The sequence below is a fragment of the Equus asinus genome, chromosome 15 (assembly GCF_041296235.1).
Source record: "Equus asinus isolate D_3611 breed Donkey chromosome 15, EquAss-T2T_v2, whole genome shotgun sequence".
In the NCBI taxonomy this organism is placed as follows: Eukaryota; Metazoa; Chordata; class Mammalia; order Perissodactyla; family Equidae; genus Equus; species Equus asinus.
The window spans coordinates 28,720,573-28,734,906 of NC_091804.1; the positions used below are offsets into that span (position 1 = coordinate 28,720,573).

General features: G+C 41.1%; 1 protein-coding gene across 2 annotated transcripts in view; it reads left to right on the forward strand.

Moving 5' to 3' along the window:
- Nucleotides 1-14,334, forward strand: part of RPN2 (ribophorin II) — a 55,288-nt gene that overhangs the window by 15,302 nt on the left and 25,652 nt on the right. For both annotated transcript variants that reach the window (XM_070485899.1, XM_070485900.1), the window contains exons 3-9: nt 498-593; nt 1,143-1,318; nt 5,748-5,823; nt 6,801-6,935; nt 9,040-9,216; nt 10,751-10,869; nt 12,435-12,540. In XM_070485899.1, coding sequence (XP_070342000.1) covers nt 498-593; nt 1,143-1,318; nt 5,748-5,823; nt 6,801-6,935; nt 9,040-9,216; nt 10,751-10,869; nt 12,435-12,540 — 885 coding nt within the window. The remainder of the gene's footprint in view (nt 1-497; nt 594-1,142; nt 1,319-5,747; nt 5,824-6,800; nt 6,936-9,039; nt 9,217-10,750; nt 10,870-12,434; nt 12,541-14,334) is intronic.

Sequence of the window (14,334 nt, forward strand, 5' to 3'; positions counted from 1 at the left end):
TGTGTTGAACTTGACTTAGCTTTGGAGACATCTAAGTGGAGACCCCAGTACAATTAGAATCAGAGAAGACTCTCTTCCACTTACTAGCTTTGTCACCTTCATCAGGTTACTTGTAAACTCCAAGCTTCAGTTTCTTTTTCTGTTAAATGGGGTTGACAGCAGCTACCACAGGGTCCTTATGTTCATTAAAAGGAAGAACATCACGAACACCCAGCATGGGTCATGGCCAGAGCAGGGGATGAATGACAGTGGTTTCTTTCCGTCCTTTCTAAGGTTCAGAAGAACTGGAGTGCCTTCAGGTTTGTTGCTCCTTCTGTGAAGTCAGCAATTTTGGGGAATACAGTGTCCTATGGAAAATGCATAAAAAGTAAAGTCTTGTGTAGCTCATACTTTAAGTCATCATAGAGTGCTTAGACTTTTGTCATCTAAAAAACACGTATGCTTTTCTCAGTCACTGTGTGTATCACCACTTATCATTGACTTTTCCCCCTGTTTAGAAAGCATGTGCCTTTGTTAAAGCAAACCTCGATCCCAGCAACGTGGATTCCCTTTTCTATGCCGCCCAGTCCAGCCAGGCCCTCTCAGGGTGTGAGGTGAGTCCAGCTTCCTGCTTTTATATTTACTTTAAACTGTAAGGTGTATTTTTCAAGAGGGAAGGTCATGTCAGATTATTTTTTATCATTGAGAATCCATTAGTGTGGGTGGAAATTCCATTCTTGTGATTTTTTTTTTTTCTTAAGGAAGTTAATTTTTCCCCTGAGTTTTCACTTTTCATAGATTTTAAATAACTTTTTCCTATAGTTGCCTCTCTTCTGGGAAGCCTTGGTTCTTCTTTTCATTTCCCTTTAACATTTAAAAACGTTTACAGTAAAATAGGAATGTCCTTGCACCATTTTTCTGGAAATCCACTTTATTGAACGTAGGAGAACCATGTAAGTGGACAAGTGACTTGCCAGACTCTTTCCTAAAGTGCTAAAATTTTACAAACAATTAATTCTGGCGTCTGAGGAGTCGAGGGGGAATGGTTGTGTGCTAGGTGGGGGGGTTTGCTTTGGCTGTTGCCCTGCGTGCCATCTTTGATGTGCCTGCTACACATTGTCAGCCCCTGTTCTAAAACTCTGTGTCTGCCAATCCTTTCTTAGATCTCTATTTCAAATGAGACCAAAGATCTGCTTTTGGCAGCTGTCAGTGAAGACTCATCTGTTACCCAGATCTACCACGCAGTTGCAGCCCTGAGTGGCTTTGGCCTTCCCTTGGCGTCCCAGGAGGCACTTGGTGCCCTTACCACTCGCCTCAGCAAGGAAGAGACTGTGCTGGCGTAAGTCGTCATCTTGAGCACCTCTCAGGCTTCATTTGTGTCGGGTATTATCCTGAGAGGGTTCATTCTTGGTTCAGCAAATGTTTTCCGAACACCTAGTGTTTGCTAGGTGCTCTGTAGGCACTGCAGACGTAATATTGACCTAAGGGAGGTAAGGTCCCTGTCCTCATGGAGCTCACCTGGACACAGTCTTCCCCAAGCTGCTCAGGCAGAAGGCAAATACTGAGTCAGAACATAAACATAGACACAAATTGCCCTTTGAGGTTAGAGGCTGAAGCGAGGGTAGGAGATAACCAAGGGGGAGTGAGGCCAGGGAGCCGTGTGGTCTCTGGTGGAGGCCAAGCCAAGGCACGGTGGGATGTGGCCGTGGAGGCCCCACTGCAGGAGAGCTCGAGGGATCCCCTGAAGCTGTGAGAGGAGAGGGTGCTCAGAGCGGGGAGTATTCTGGAATCAGACTCTGCTACTCTGCAAAAGGCTTAGCTGAGAAGCACCTTGTAGGAAAGGAACTCTAGCAACTTTCCTGTTGATGATAAATTTAAATGTCATAACTGACTTAAGGATGTTTACTAAACTTCACAGTGATAGGATATGTAGTTTTTATTCTTTATCACTGAAACTTCTCATTTAGAACAGTGTATGTGTTTTTTTGTTTTCTATGTGTCATCCATTTAATTGCAACCCTGAAAGAGTAGAGCACCTGGATTCCTGTTAATTCTCTAGCAAGAGGTTGGTGCCACCAATTCCCTGTTGCAGAACAGTTCAGTCATTTCCCAGGTTTTGTTTTGCTTTGTTTTGTGTTTTTTTGCTGAGGAAGATTCACCCTGAGTCAACATCCAGTGCCAATCCTTCTCCTTTTGCTGAGGAAGATTCACCCTGAGCTAACATCTCTGCCAATCTTCCTCTATTTTGTATGTGAGTCTCTGCCACAGCATGTCTGCCAACAAGTGGTGTAGGTCTGTGCCCAGGATCCGAACCTGGGCCACTAAAGCAGAGTATGCCAAACTTAACCACTAGGCCATGGGGCTGGCCCCCCCAGGTGTTTTTTGTTTTTTTTTTTTTTTGCTAAGAACCAAAATGTTTCTGAACTTGAAGCTTTGTTGAGGGCAGGCTTCACAGTCAGTTGGCGTTCCCTCTGTCACTCTCACATGCTACTCATATTCCCAGGGTCAGGAACCAGTGATTTTGGGGCTGATGCTTTCCCAGGGCTCATGTTTTGTACAGACTTTGCCCAAGGCTTGGCCCTGTGATCCTCTGGTATCAGGTCACATTATTTTGATCTTTTTTCATAATCCCTTGTGGGATGCCTCCCCAGTCTCCACCATCTCATGTCATGATGTCACTGCCAGTGCCTCACTCTGATGCTACCTTTTACAGAAAAATCTTCCCATTTCCTTCTGAGCAAAAAAAGAAAAGCTCCCTCCTCAAAACTCCAGAAAGGAAGAAGTACAAGGAAAGTACGTCCATTTTAGAGTCAGTTAGACTTGGGTTTGAACACCAACTCTGTTCCTTCCTTGCTGTGTAACTTTGGGCAACTTCCTAACCTCTCTGAGCCTCATCTGTAAAATGAGACCAATCATCCTTACCTCATAGAACAAATGTCAGGATTAAATGAGGTGACACATGTGAAAAGCCTAGCATAAGGCCTGGTTCTTAGTGGGCATGTGACAAATGGAGCTCCTTCTCCTCTAGAGGACTTCCTTCTGAGGTCCCTTTCTCCGAGAGCTGGTTGCTTCCTTGTTCGTATTGTAGTTCTTTCTATATTAGGTTGTAAGTGTCTTTATTTGTGGTGTCATAGAGCCTGGCACATGGTAGGTACCCCACAAAGAGTTAATAAAGGCTGAAACTATACTTTTGTGTTTCTGTTCTCTTTTAAAAAGCTTACAGGTAGAAAGAGCACACGCTTGGGATCGGATAGACCAGTGTTCAAATCCAGGCTCTTCTACTTAATTGCTCTGTAACCATGAGCAGGCTGTGTAACCCCCCTAAACCTCGGCTTTTTCATATGTAGAACAGGGGGAATGGTATCTGTCTCATAGGGTTATTGTGAAGATCAAACTGGCAGGATGCCTTATATAATGTTACTGAAAATTTGCCTCATTTAAGGAAGTCTGGTTATAGATGAGGACTCTTCTAATTGGGCCTTCTTCATTTAACTTGACTACATTAAGGAAGTAAAGGTCCGTAAACTTGTCTAGAATGGAAAAAAATATTTGTAGGTTTGAATGAACCATTTGAGAAGATGCCATTGTGGTCTCTCATAACCCAGTTTCTTTGAATAGTCTGCTGTATATTAGCAAAATAGGATCTGCTTTCTTAGTGTTTGAATATAGTACTCCAGAGGGAACGAAATTGCTAACTGGGGAATAGATAATTAAAGCCAGTGACAAAACTTTTCAAAAGCTAAGTGAATTAATTTCATTCTAAAAACTTGTGAAGTTGTTACCAGCATGACTCTCACTTGTTCCAAAGAAGAGAAAAATGCTATCTTAATTGTAAGTTCTTTCTAGACTGTCTTAGCAGCCTTCTTTGGGCTCAGCATTTATCATGGGCAGATGCGGGATTTTTATCTTGTTTGGAAATTCAGGTTTCATTTTCTCAAGTGCATTACAACAACAGGCATCCCGTAGGAGTCATCAAATACTCTGGGGCTTCTCCATGAGTCGTGACTCCTCTGTTTTCCAATTTGTCATCTTAATGGAATTAGTTTTCCATGGAGGGAATCTAAATTGTTATGATCTTGGTGAAAGCAGACAAGTTCTTGCTCCACATTCCCCGACACACTGGATGGATGAATGGTGGTCTTGCACAAGGGCCCAGTCATCTCTGGGGAATTAGGGAACCCTCCTCGGGTTGAGCAAAAGTCTGTTTTACCACCAGGGGGCCTCAGCTTTCTCCATTCCACCCAGAAAAGAACCATTTATATTTTCCACGTTATCTGGAAAAAATCTCATGTGCACATACCTAGCACATTCTACCTTAAAAAAGTTTATCTCACAGAAACATACTCATAAATGGGTAAAAATATATGAATAAGACATAAGAAAGAATGATGTCCTGAATACATTCTAAAATATAGTTGAGCCTTAAAAACATTATGCTAAGTGAAAGAAGACGGACACAAAAGGTTACATATTGTATGAACCCATTTATGTGAAATATCCAGAGTAAGTAAATTCATAGGCAAAGAACGCAGATTGGTGGTTGCCAGGGGCTGGTGGGAGGGGGAAATGGGAAGAAACTGCTTAATGGATACAGGGTTTTATTTTGAACTGGTGAAAATGTTTTGGAACTAGATAGAGGTGATGATTGCACAATATTGAGAAATATACTAAATGCCACTTAATTGTTCACTTTAAAATGGTTAGTTTTGTTATGTGAATTTCACTTCAATAAATTAAAAATATATGGGTATATATATGAGTAAGGGTCATCAATTACAGTACTGCGTGAAACAGTAAAACAAATGTGTATCATTTGGAAATTGAGTAAATTATGGTACATCTAAGCAGTGCAATGCAATGTCATTAATAAGAATGAAATGCATTTTTATGTACTCGTGTGGAAAGATGTATATGATATATTATTAAGTTAAAAATAAATTGGAGAACAGTTGTCTTTTAGGGATAAGTGTTACAGGAATTTTAACTTCTTTAATAATGTATTGAATTTTTGACAAATATGTACTTTTATAATCAGAAATAAATGGTAGGAAAAGGAAAACAGAATAGACTTTAGTTTTGGAACCAAATCTTTTGTTTCATCTTATTTTATGCCTGAAGGATGAATGGCTTTCAGATCTCGCAGCAGGGTGATGGTGGCACAAGCATCAGCCATTCAGCACGTGTTTACCGAATGCTTCCTGTTCATACTGCATTAATCTGGTTTCAGAAAACTTGCTCCAAATGCTGCCCAGTAATCTACAAATGTAGATTCCGCAATATTTCTGTGGCCTAGGAGTAAGAAAAGTCAATTAACAGGCAGCCCGCTTCTGCCTAGCACAGCGCCTCGTACAGCATGGGTGGCGCCAGATACACCTTGACTGAACTGAATCCTCTTCTCCCTAAGAGCACAGCTCTTAGAAACCCGGTTAAGTCTTAGTCTCGGTGTTCTCCATGTGACACCGTTAGGAGCAAAACAGGTTTTCAGAGGGGGGTGAACCTGTGCTCCCTCTCTTCCCTGTGCCCACAGTGCTTATTGTAGGTCCCGTTGCCTGGGTTGCCTTCTCTCTAGCTGTCGTGATCTTTATAACATCATGGTCTTTGTAACGTCTTTCCAAGCTGGATGTTAAATAAGCTCCTTAAAGACTGAGACTGTCTTATACTTCTAAAGAGTGAGAGTGGAAGACTTGTGAAGGTGTACTGATGCAGGAAGGGGTGAGTGGATGAAAGGAGACTTGCCATTCACTGGGGCTCTACTCTTCACCTTCCAGAACCATCCAGGCTCTGCAGACGGCATCCCATCTGTCTCAGCAGGCTGACCTGAGGACTGTTGTGGAGGAGATTGAGGTGTGAATTTATTTTGCCACATGAATTTCCCAGCTCCTGTCTTTGAAACCCTTTGGAAGAGTCTTGCAGATAGACGTGCATAATTTGTTAGGGCCAGTTACATTTCTTTTCATATCCTTGGCGCACTTAGGTTCTTTGTATCAGAGCAATATGTCCTAGGGAAAATTTGTTAGGCTGGTATAGTTACACCATCAATTAGGCAACAAACTACTTTTTCAGCCTTTTGTAGGTATAGTCTCATAGTCCACAGAGTTTTACAGCCTAACAAACCTGAAATTCAAGTGTTTTTTTCTGCCACTTACTACTTTGTCATCTCAGGCAAATTATTTAATGTCTGAGCCTCAATTTCCTTGTATGGTGGTTGTAGGAACAAGTAAGGTTCTAAAGTGCCTAGGACATAATAGGTACCCATCAAGTAGTCACTGTGCTTTTTATTATTACTCTGTCCTTTCCTGTGCCCAGGACCCTCTGCTGCTCAGACTCTTCTCAGGGACTGCAGAGCCAGTGATGACAGGCAGTCCTGACAGTGTCATCACTGGATGCCCCACAGGCACACCAGCTGCCTCATGTTACCCAGGAGAGCAGTATGTCTCTCTTTGTCCTTTGGAGCATTGAGTAAGAAAGAGAAATGCTGTGCTCTGTAGGTTGTATCCAAATGGATGGCCATGAAATCCGTCTGTGTCATGATGCTTCCTGGATACATTGCAGCCTGGACTGCTGGGCTTGGGCTTGAGCACAAGGGGTCGGGGCAGGAGCATTCACAGGAGCTGCAGAAGATCCTGTTCTCTTCAGATGCCTGTATGATAGACTTTACTCTCTGCCTAACCCCTTTTTTTGAGAAAGTGTTAAGTGACAAGTGGTCTCCAGATTCAGAGGGAGATTTCTCAAAACTGTGTCTGCATTAGGGTAACAATAGCTTGTGTATCTCATTTCTGTTATCACTTGACTTCCAACATGTTTCTGTTTGGTTGTGACAGGACCTTGTTGCTCGCCTGGATGAACTGGGAGGTGTGTATCTCCAGTTTGAAGAAGGACTGGAAACAACAGCGTTATTTGTGGCTGCCACCTACAAGCTCATGGACCATGTGGGGACTGAGCCATCCATTAAGGAGGTGCTTGTCTAACAATTCTCAGGCATGAAACCCACAGCAGTTGTTGATTTTATCTGCTAAGAATAGGTTTTTTCAGAGAGGACTGTTCAGTTAGCCTTGGGGTATAGTCAGTCACTCAGTGTCTTGGGTTAGGCACTAAGAATGAGAAATAGAAAGATGTAATGCCTGTCCTCGAGAAACTCGTTGTCAGTAGGATAGACAGGTAAACAAATTGTTATACTTGCTTTAAATGGTGTGTGGATATGGCACAAGGTAGTGGCAAGAAGGCCAAGTGTATTACTCGTTTCCCCTCTGTTTTCTTGATACTCCTTCCTACTGTCTCATGAGTGCTTTCCACGTTGGTGGCCCATGCAGATCCCCTTTGTCCTGCGGAGTGCCCTGTCCTTCAGAATTGCCTGTTCTCCTCCCTCCCCCCTTCTCAGGATTGGCTGGATCTTAGCTAATCTTGGCTGATTGACATAATTCACTGAGGCATGTGTGTCTACCAGACATCTACCAAGAGTTAGTCATTTTTTTCTTTTTTTTTTTCAAGAAGAGCTCATTAACCTGAAAGAACCCTTAGGTGGAGTGTGAGTGAGCAGTCTTTTTGAGTAGGGCCCTCTTTGTACCCCTTGTCCGTGAGGTTACCAACCCTTGATCTAAAAGACTTAAAATACAAGCTGCTGTTGTTTAAATTTGGGGAGGAGAGGTTTGGGTTCCAAGTTAGAATGTTCATTTCTTTGATGCATTATGAGTTGTGCACTGCGTTTCTTCAAATAAACAGTAAATAATTATGTCTTAGATAATTTGAATTAATTTCATAGTTTCTCCAGAGGATAGGATCCAATAATTTATTCATTTATTGGCATTCTTATATTGTCTTTTCCTTCATCCTAAGTGTCGGAGGTCTAAAGATACTGCACTCTTTTAATTCTGAGTCTGAATGCAGGATTGTGGGTCCTGTGTACGAACTATTTAGGGAGTCTCCTACATGCAGTCCCGTAGGTAAATTAACAATACTCTGCTTATGCAACTTAAACTTTTTCTTGCTTTGTTCCTGAGCTTCTCCTAAGCAGGTATTTGTCTGGAGTAATTTTGTTGTCACTGCTTTTGACATAACCATTCTGGTGAACAGCCACCCATTTTAACATATCAACAGCCTAGTGATGGAAAAATGTAATTGGTACAATTAAAGAAAATTATTTCATGTCGACTGTGAATAACACTGTCGGGAACAAGGGAGCTCTTTTGTTAGATGGTAGGTTTTAAAAAACAAAACTGATTGAAGCAGAAAATGTTTCCTCTTAAGCAAACAACCTCCAGAATTTTAATAATGCCTTTTTCGTTCCACCTTTTTAAAAAATTGCTTTCAGTTTTCTCCTCTAAGTAGCCCATTAGTTCTTAATGGAGAGTTATTTTCGTTTCTTTCTAATGTACATTTTGGCTATAAGGTTTGGTCTTGTAAATATGAACTTAGCCCCAGTGTACTGCTTCAAGGTGGGCCGGGAGGGAAAGTTGCTTAGCTGGGAGGGTGTGGGGAATCAGGAAAGAACATATTTTATTGTGGAACGACTTCAGAAACAAACAGATCTGCATGTGAATTTTGATCTTGCTTTTTTTTGTTGTTATAATTTCTGGAAGTTACTGAACCTCCTTTAGCCTTAGTTTCCTCGTTTGGAAAACATTGATAATATCTGTCTTTTCAGGGTTTTTGTCAGGATTTGAGTTAATGCATGTAAGGCACCTGTCATAGCCTGGCACGTTTAGGCATTGAACAGGTGGTTGCTATTTTATGTATTTTATAACGTACTCTCATGTGTCAGTAGTTATCTCGAAGGACCTTGCATTTGTATAGTAAGCATTCAATAAATGGTTGACAAATAAATGCATGAATTTCACTTTGTACTAGAAGATGGAAAAAGCAACTTATTCCAAGTTTTAAGCTTAAGTGCAGAATATTTGCCTCTTTCCTCCCCTTTACCTATTTGGATTAATGACTAAAAGAGCTTCCATGTGAACACCTCGTAAACAGATGAGGAGTGACTTGAGCCAGATGGGGAGGGAGTGTGGCTCTCCCACCTTCCTGCGGAGGAAAATCTCAGGTCACGTTTCCGTTTTCTTTCAGGATCAGGTCATCCAGCTAATGAACGCCATCTTCAGCAAGAAGAACTTTGAGTCTCTCTCGGAAGCCTTCAGTGTGGCCTCTGCTGCCGCTGCACTCTCCCAGAATCGCTACCACGTGCCAGTAGTGGTTGTGCCCGAGGGCACTCCTTCTGACACTCACGAACAGGCCATCCTGCGGGTATGACTTCCATGCCCAAATGTGCCGCTTCGATTGCCCTGTCCAGTGTGAGGCTTTCAGAAACCTAAAGGCTGGTGCACAGCCGATCGTAACCCCATGAGGACATACCCATCAACTGTGGAGCAAGGCTCATTTCCCTTAGCCCGGAAATGGGGACATGACCACTGAAACTAGTCACAGAACCCTTCAAAACTATCAAGAAAGCTTTTTTTTTTTAGAGGATTTTAAATAGTAAGGCTTTCAATAAATTAAGTGTAAGAAAATTGCATTTCTGGGGTCTTAACTCCAGATGTATAGAGAAGTCTTGCTTCTATAATGCATTTTCCAGTACCCAAACTGTCCAAATACATTTTTTTAAGACAGCTTTTTAAATTCCCAAGTCATTCTGCTGCTTATAGTTGTTAAGTCTCAGATCTCTTCCTCCCTGATGCTGATGGTGTCTCTTGTGCGTCTTGGTAGCATAATCCTGCCTCTCACTCAACAGTAAGCATAGACTTCTCCTTTGTGTCAACTCTTTGGACAGAGCAAGTGCACAAATCTCAAATACGTAGAGCTTTCATCTCAAGCGAGGCATTTGTTGTGTTGTTTGGAAAAGTGATAAGTGAAGATCATCATAAGAAATTAGCATTTTATTTATTTATGTCTCCACACTGGTGCTCCACACAGGACGGTTTGTCAGTCCCATCAGTTCTTCTGCTTTGGAGGCCCTGCAGATATTCCCCTGAGGAAGTGCCCTGTACTCCAAACTTGCCTCTCCTCTCCATACTTACAACTCATGTCCCCGCAGCAAAGACTCGGGTGGGAAATAACCTGATTGACATAGTTCGCCATGAGTCGGCGGGGGCTAAGAGAGCAAAGCAGCAAAAGTGTTGGCTTTGAAGCAGATAGGCTGGGGTTTGTGTCCTAGACCAGCCACGTCACTGGCCATGTGGCCTTTGACGGTCCCTTAACCTCTTGCAGCGTCAGTTTCTTCATCTGTGAAATAGAGATTATTCCAGCTCTCTTGGACGATTGATGGGAGGCTATGTGTAAAGGGCCTAGCCTAGTAACTGGCAAATAGTTGATTTTCAATGAATGATAACTATTAATGTTACCCATATTTCTTCAGTTTTCCCATTGCCCATACCTTCCTAAAGTATTTTTCTTGCTAATAAATTTTTTTAAAAGATACTTTAGTAGAGTGGATAAAACAGGAGATCAGAAAAAAGGAAGCATGGCTGCCTATGTGATCCGGGGCCAGTCATTTTCCTCCCCTGGGCTCTAGTTTCCTTATCTGAAAAATGGGATCATTGGGCAAGATCATCTTCAGGATCCTCCCACCTGTAACATTCTGTAATCTGTCCCATTCCCAACCTGATAGTTTTCCTGTATTTGATCTCTGATGGACAGTAGACGAAAGGTCAGTGGAGATTTCCTGAAATGAGGTGTTTCTTCCCCTGCAGAGCTCACTTCTTATGGATAAAGCACCCCAGAAAAAAATTCTGGATTCTCTTAACCTTTGTTTCTATAGATAACTTTTTAAATTTATTTCCAGTTGCAGGTCACCAATGTTCTGTCCCAGCCTCTGACTCAGGCCACTGTTAAACTAGAACACGCCAAATCCGCTGCCTCCAGAGCCACTGTTCTCCAGAAGACGTCTTTCACCCCCGTAGGGTAAGTCCTGAGCATGTTCTTGCAGGGTGCCAACTTGTTTTGGAAAGTTAACTTGCAGCCAGTATAACCCAGATTAATGTGGCTATTACCAAAATCATAAAGCCAAATTTACCTAAACTTTGGTTAGGTAAAATCCTAACCACCCTGTCAAAATGCTTTAGTTATATAAGAAAAGGATTTTTTTTTTTTGGAGGAAAGTTAGCCCTGAGCTAACTACTGCCAATCCTCCTCTTTTTGCTGAGGAAGATTGGCCCTGAGCTAACGTCCATGCCCATCAAGAAAAGGATTTTTAAAACTAAAAGAATTTTCTTTTATTCTTTCCTTCCCTATTTCCAGTTGTCTCTGTCTTGTCATTGTATAAGCAGCAAGTTTTAAATTTAGTATTTATTCTTTTTTTCTGATGTATGAGTAATATGTGTTTATTGTAGGAAAAATATGGAAAAGCAGAGAAAAGAAAATACAAATTACCCATAATGCTGCCACCCAGATATACTTCCTCTTAACATTTTACTCTTTTTTTGTGGATCCTTTTTCTATGCATATGAATATATTTTAAAAATTGAATTAGAATTGTACTTTATCTATAGTAATATATCTTGAACATTTTCCCCATAGGATTAAATATTGTTCTGCAGTCTTATTTTTAATGGCTGCATATTATTGTTATGTAAAATTTTTAAAAATTAAGGGTCAATTTTTATATGAAACTTTGTTAAATGTTAAATTAGTAAATTAATGAGACCAGGAACTTTGAGTTTTAGAGAGAAAATGTATTTTTTGGTCATAAGGATACATAGGCAGGGGCCAGCCCAACGGCATAGTGGTTAAGTTTGGATGCTCTGCTTCAGTGGTCCAGGGTTTGCAGGTTCGGATCCTGGGTGCAGACCTATACACTGCTCATCAAGCCATGCTGTGGCAACATCCCACATCCAAAATAGAGGAAGATTGGCATAGACGTTAGCTCAGGGCCAATCTTCCTTGTGGAAAAAAAAAAAAAGATACCTAGACAATATATGAAATTAAAAAGCAGAATCATTTTTAGGATGATCAGTGGAATGATAGAAAACATTGGGGATTTTGCTTTGTAGTTAGAGTTAAGAATTCTCTACCTTTTTCCCCCTTTTAAAATAAAAATTAGTATTCTTATGAAAGTAAGATATCTCCTTTTTAGGAAATTCACAAAACAGAGAAGTAGAAATAATACCCAAAATTTCCTACATTTATACTATCCTCACCAACCTCTTTGAACATTTCTCCTGTTTGGTTTTTTTTTTTTTTTTTACATAACTGGGATCATATTGTAGGCTTACGTGGGATTTTAGGGGCTGGGAGGGGGAAACAAAGGAAAAGGAGACTTGAAAGAGGAGGTCATTTGGATTGTTCTGAAGTTTCCCCACATTGTGATCTGTGACTGAGCAGGAGGCTGCCCCGGGGGAGGGGGGTCAGAACCTGAAGAGGTAGTGTGGCCCTGGCCTGTCCAGGGAGTGCCTCACAGTGTAGCCTGCTTGTGGTATTCCTGACTTTCCTATGTGAGTTCTTGCTAACCTTGCTGTCATTCTTAACAGGGATGTTTTTGAACTAAACTTCATGAGTGTCAAGTTTTCCAGTGGTTATTATGACTTCTCTGTCAAAGTTGAAGGAGACAGCCGTTATATTGCAAATTCTGTAGAGGTAAGTGCTTTTCTCGTCATCCCCATTGCTGTGTTAATATATCCAAGAAGATGACCACATAGGCACGTGGCATTAATCGTCTGCTATATTGACTTCTCTTTATGACCACGTTATGTGAATATGTTAAGAGAGGGATAAGTTCGAACCATACTGTTTGACAGACTTAGCCAAGACTTCATCGTAGCGAGTTTTCTTTTACTTGTAAATTACTTATTTTCCGTTATAATTCAGCACTACTATCTTACATAAAATTTGGAAGTAGAAAAAATAAAAATCACCCATAATTCCACCGAGGCATAAATATTCTTAAAATGTTTTTTGTGGTAGGCCTTAATAGGTTTAGAAAATTGCTTGATGCTAATTAGGTGACAAAAAGTATCACGTGGCCTATAGCACTGTAGTGAGCCTGTCTAGGTGAAGTACAGAAGAAAATCGGTCATCTTTCCTAATGAGCTATGTTTCAGATGTTTAGCTGGCTCTAGTTTTGTTGAGGATCCAAGGGTGGAAAGCTATGCTTCATTTTTCTGATGCTTTGTGGGAATGAGCTGTTTCGCATTAGTGGTTCTCCCAGCTAATTTTGCCCCCTCAGGCACTATGGCTCTCATTTTAATCTTTTTGGCTAGAAATTTATTTAAGGTGGATTACACATTTTCCTACCTTCTTAAACTATGGGATATGGTTTAACCTTTTCTTATTCTGAATTAGGATCATCAGTATGAACCCTTTATTGAATGCCTGTGACATGAGAAGCACAGTCCTGTATGCTTTTGCTCACATTATTTATTCTTAACAACAACTCTAAGAGATGGGTGGAGTCATCTGCATTTCATAGATGAGGCTCAAAGGAATAAAGTAACTTGTCCATGGTCATCCAGCCTGTGCTTGGGGAGATCCCTGCCCAATGCTAGTTTAGTTAGTGTGCCCTGGTGAATATGGAGCTAGCCTAGAGGCTGTAGAGCTGTGTGCAGCTCCAGCAGCTGGCCTTTTTTTTTTGGTGAGGAAGATTGTCCCTCAGCTAACATCTGTGCCAGTCTTCCTCTGTTTTGTATGTGCGATGCTGCCACAGCACGGCTTGATGAACAGTCTGTAGGTCTGCGCCCAGGATCTGAACCTGCAAACTCCGGGCCACTAAAGCAGAGCACACAAACTTAACCACTAAGCCACCAGGCTGGCCCCACAGCTGGCCTTTTTATAATACTACTTTCTCCTTTCAGCTGTCATTTCTCTGCCACTGTGTCTTTGCTGCATCTACTTGACTACGTTGTCATGTATTCTGATGGGTCAGGGCAACTTGGAGTGGTACTGTGCCTTTCCTGAATAATTAAGTATTATGGTATTTGTGACAACTATTTTCTTCAGTATTGTAATGTCATTTTCCACTCACTTTTCTTTTTTTAATTATCATTTTGAAATAATTTCAATCTTAAGTTGCAAAAATAGTATAAAGAGTTCCCATATACCTTTTACTCAGCTTCCCCAAATGTTTACATTTTATGTAACTATAATATAATTATCAATACCAGGAAGTTAACACTTATACAATACTATTAATTAATCTATAGACTTGAATTCAAATTCCACTAGTTATCCTACTAATGTCCCTTTTCTGATCCAAGATTCAACCTAGGGTCTCATATTCCTTTAGTTGTCCTGTCCCTTTTGCTTCCTCCAATGTAGGATAGTTTGTCTGTCTGACCGTGACACTTTTGAAGAGTACTGGCCAGTTACCTTGTAGGATATCCCTCTTTTTGGGTTTGTGTGATGTTTCCTCATAATTAAATTCAGGTCGTGCAT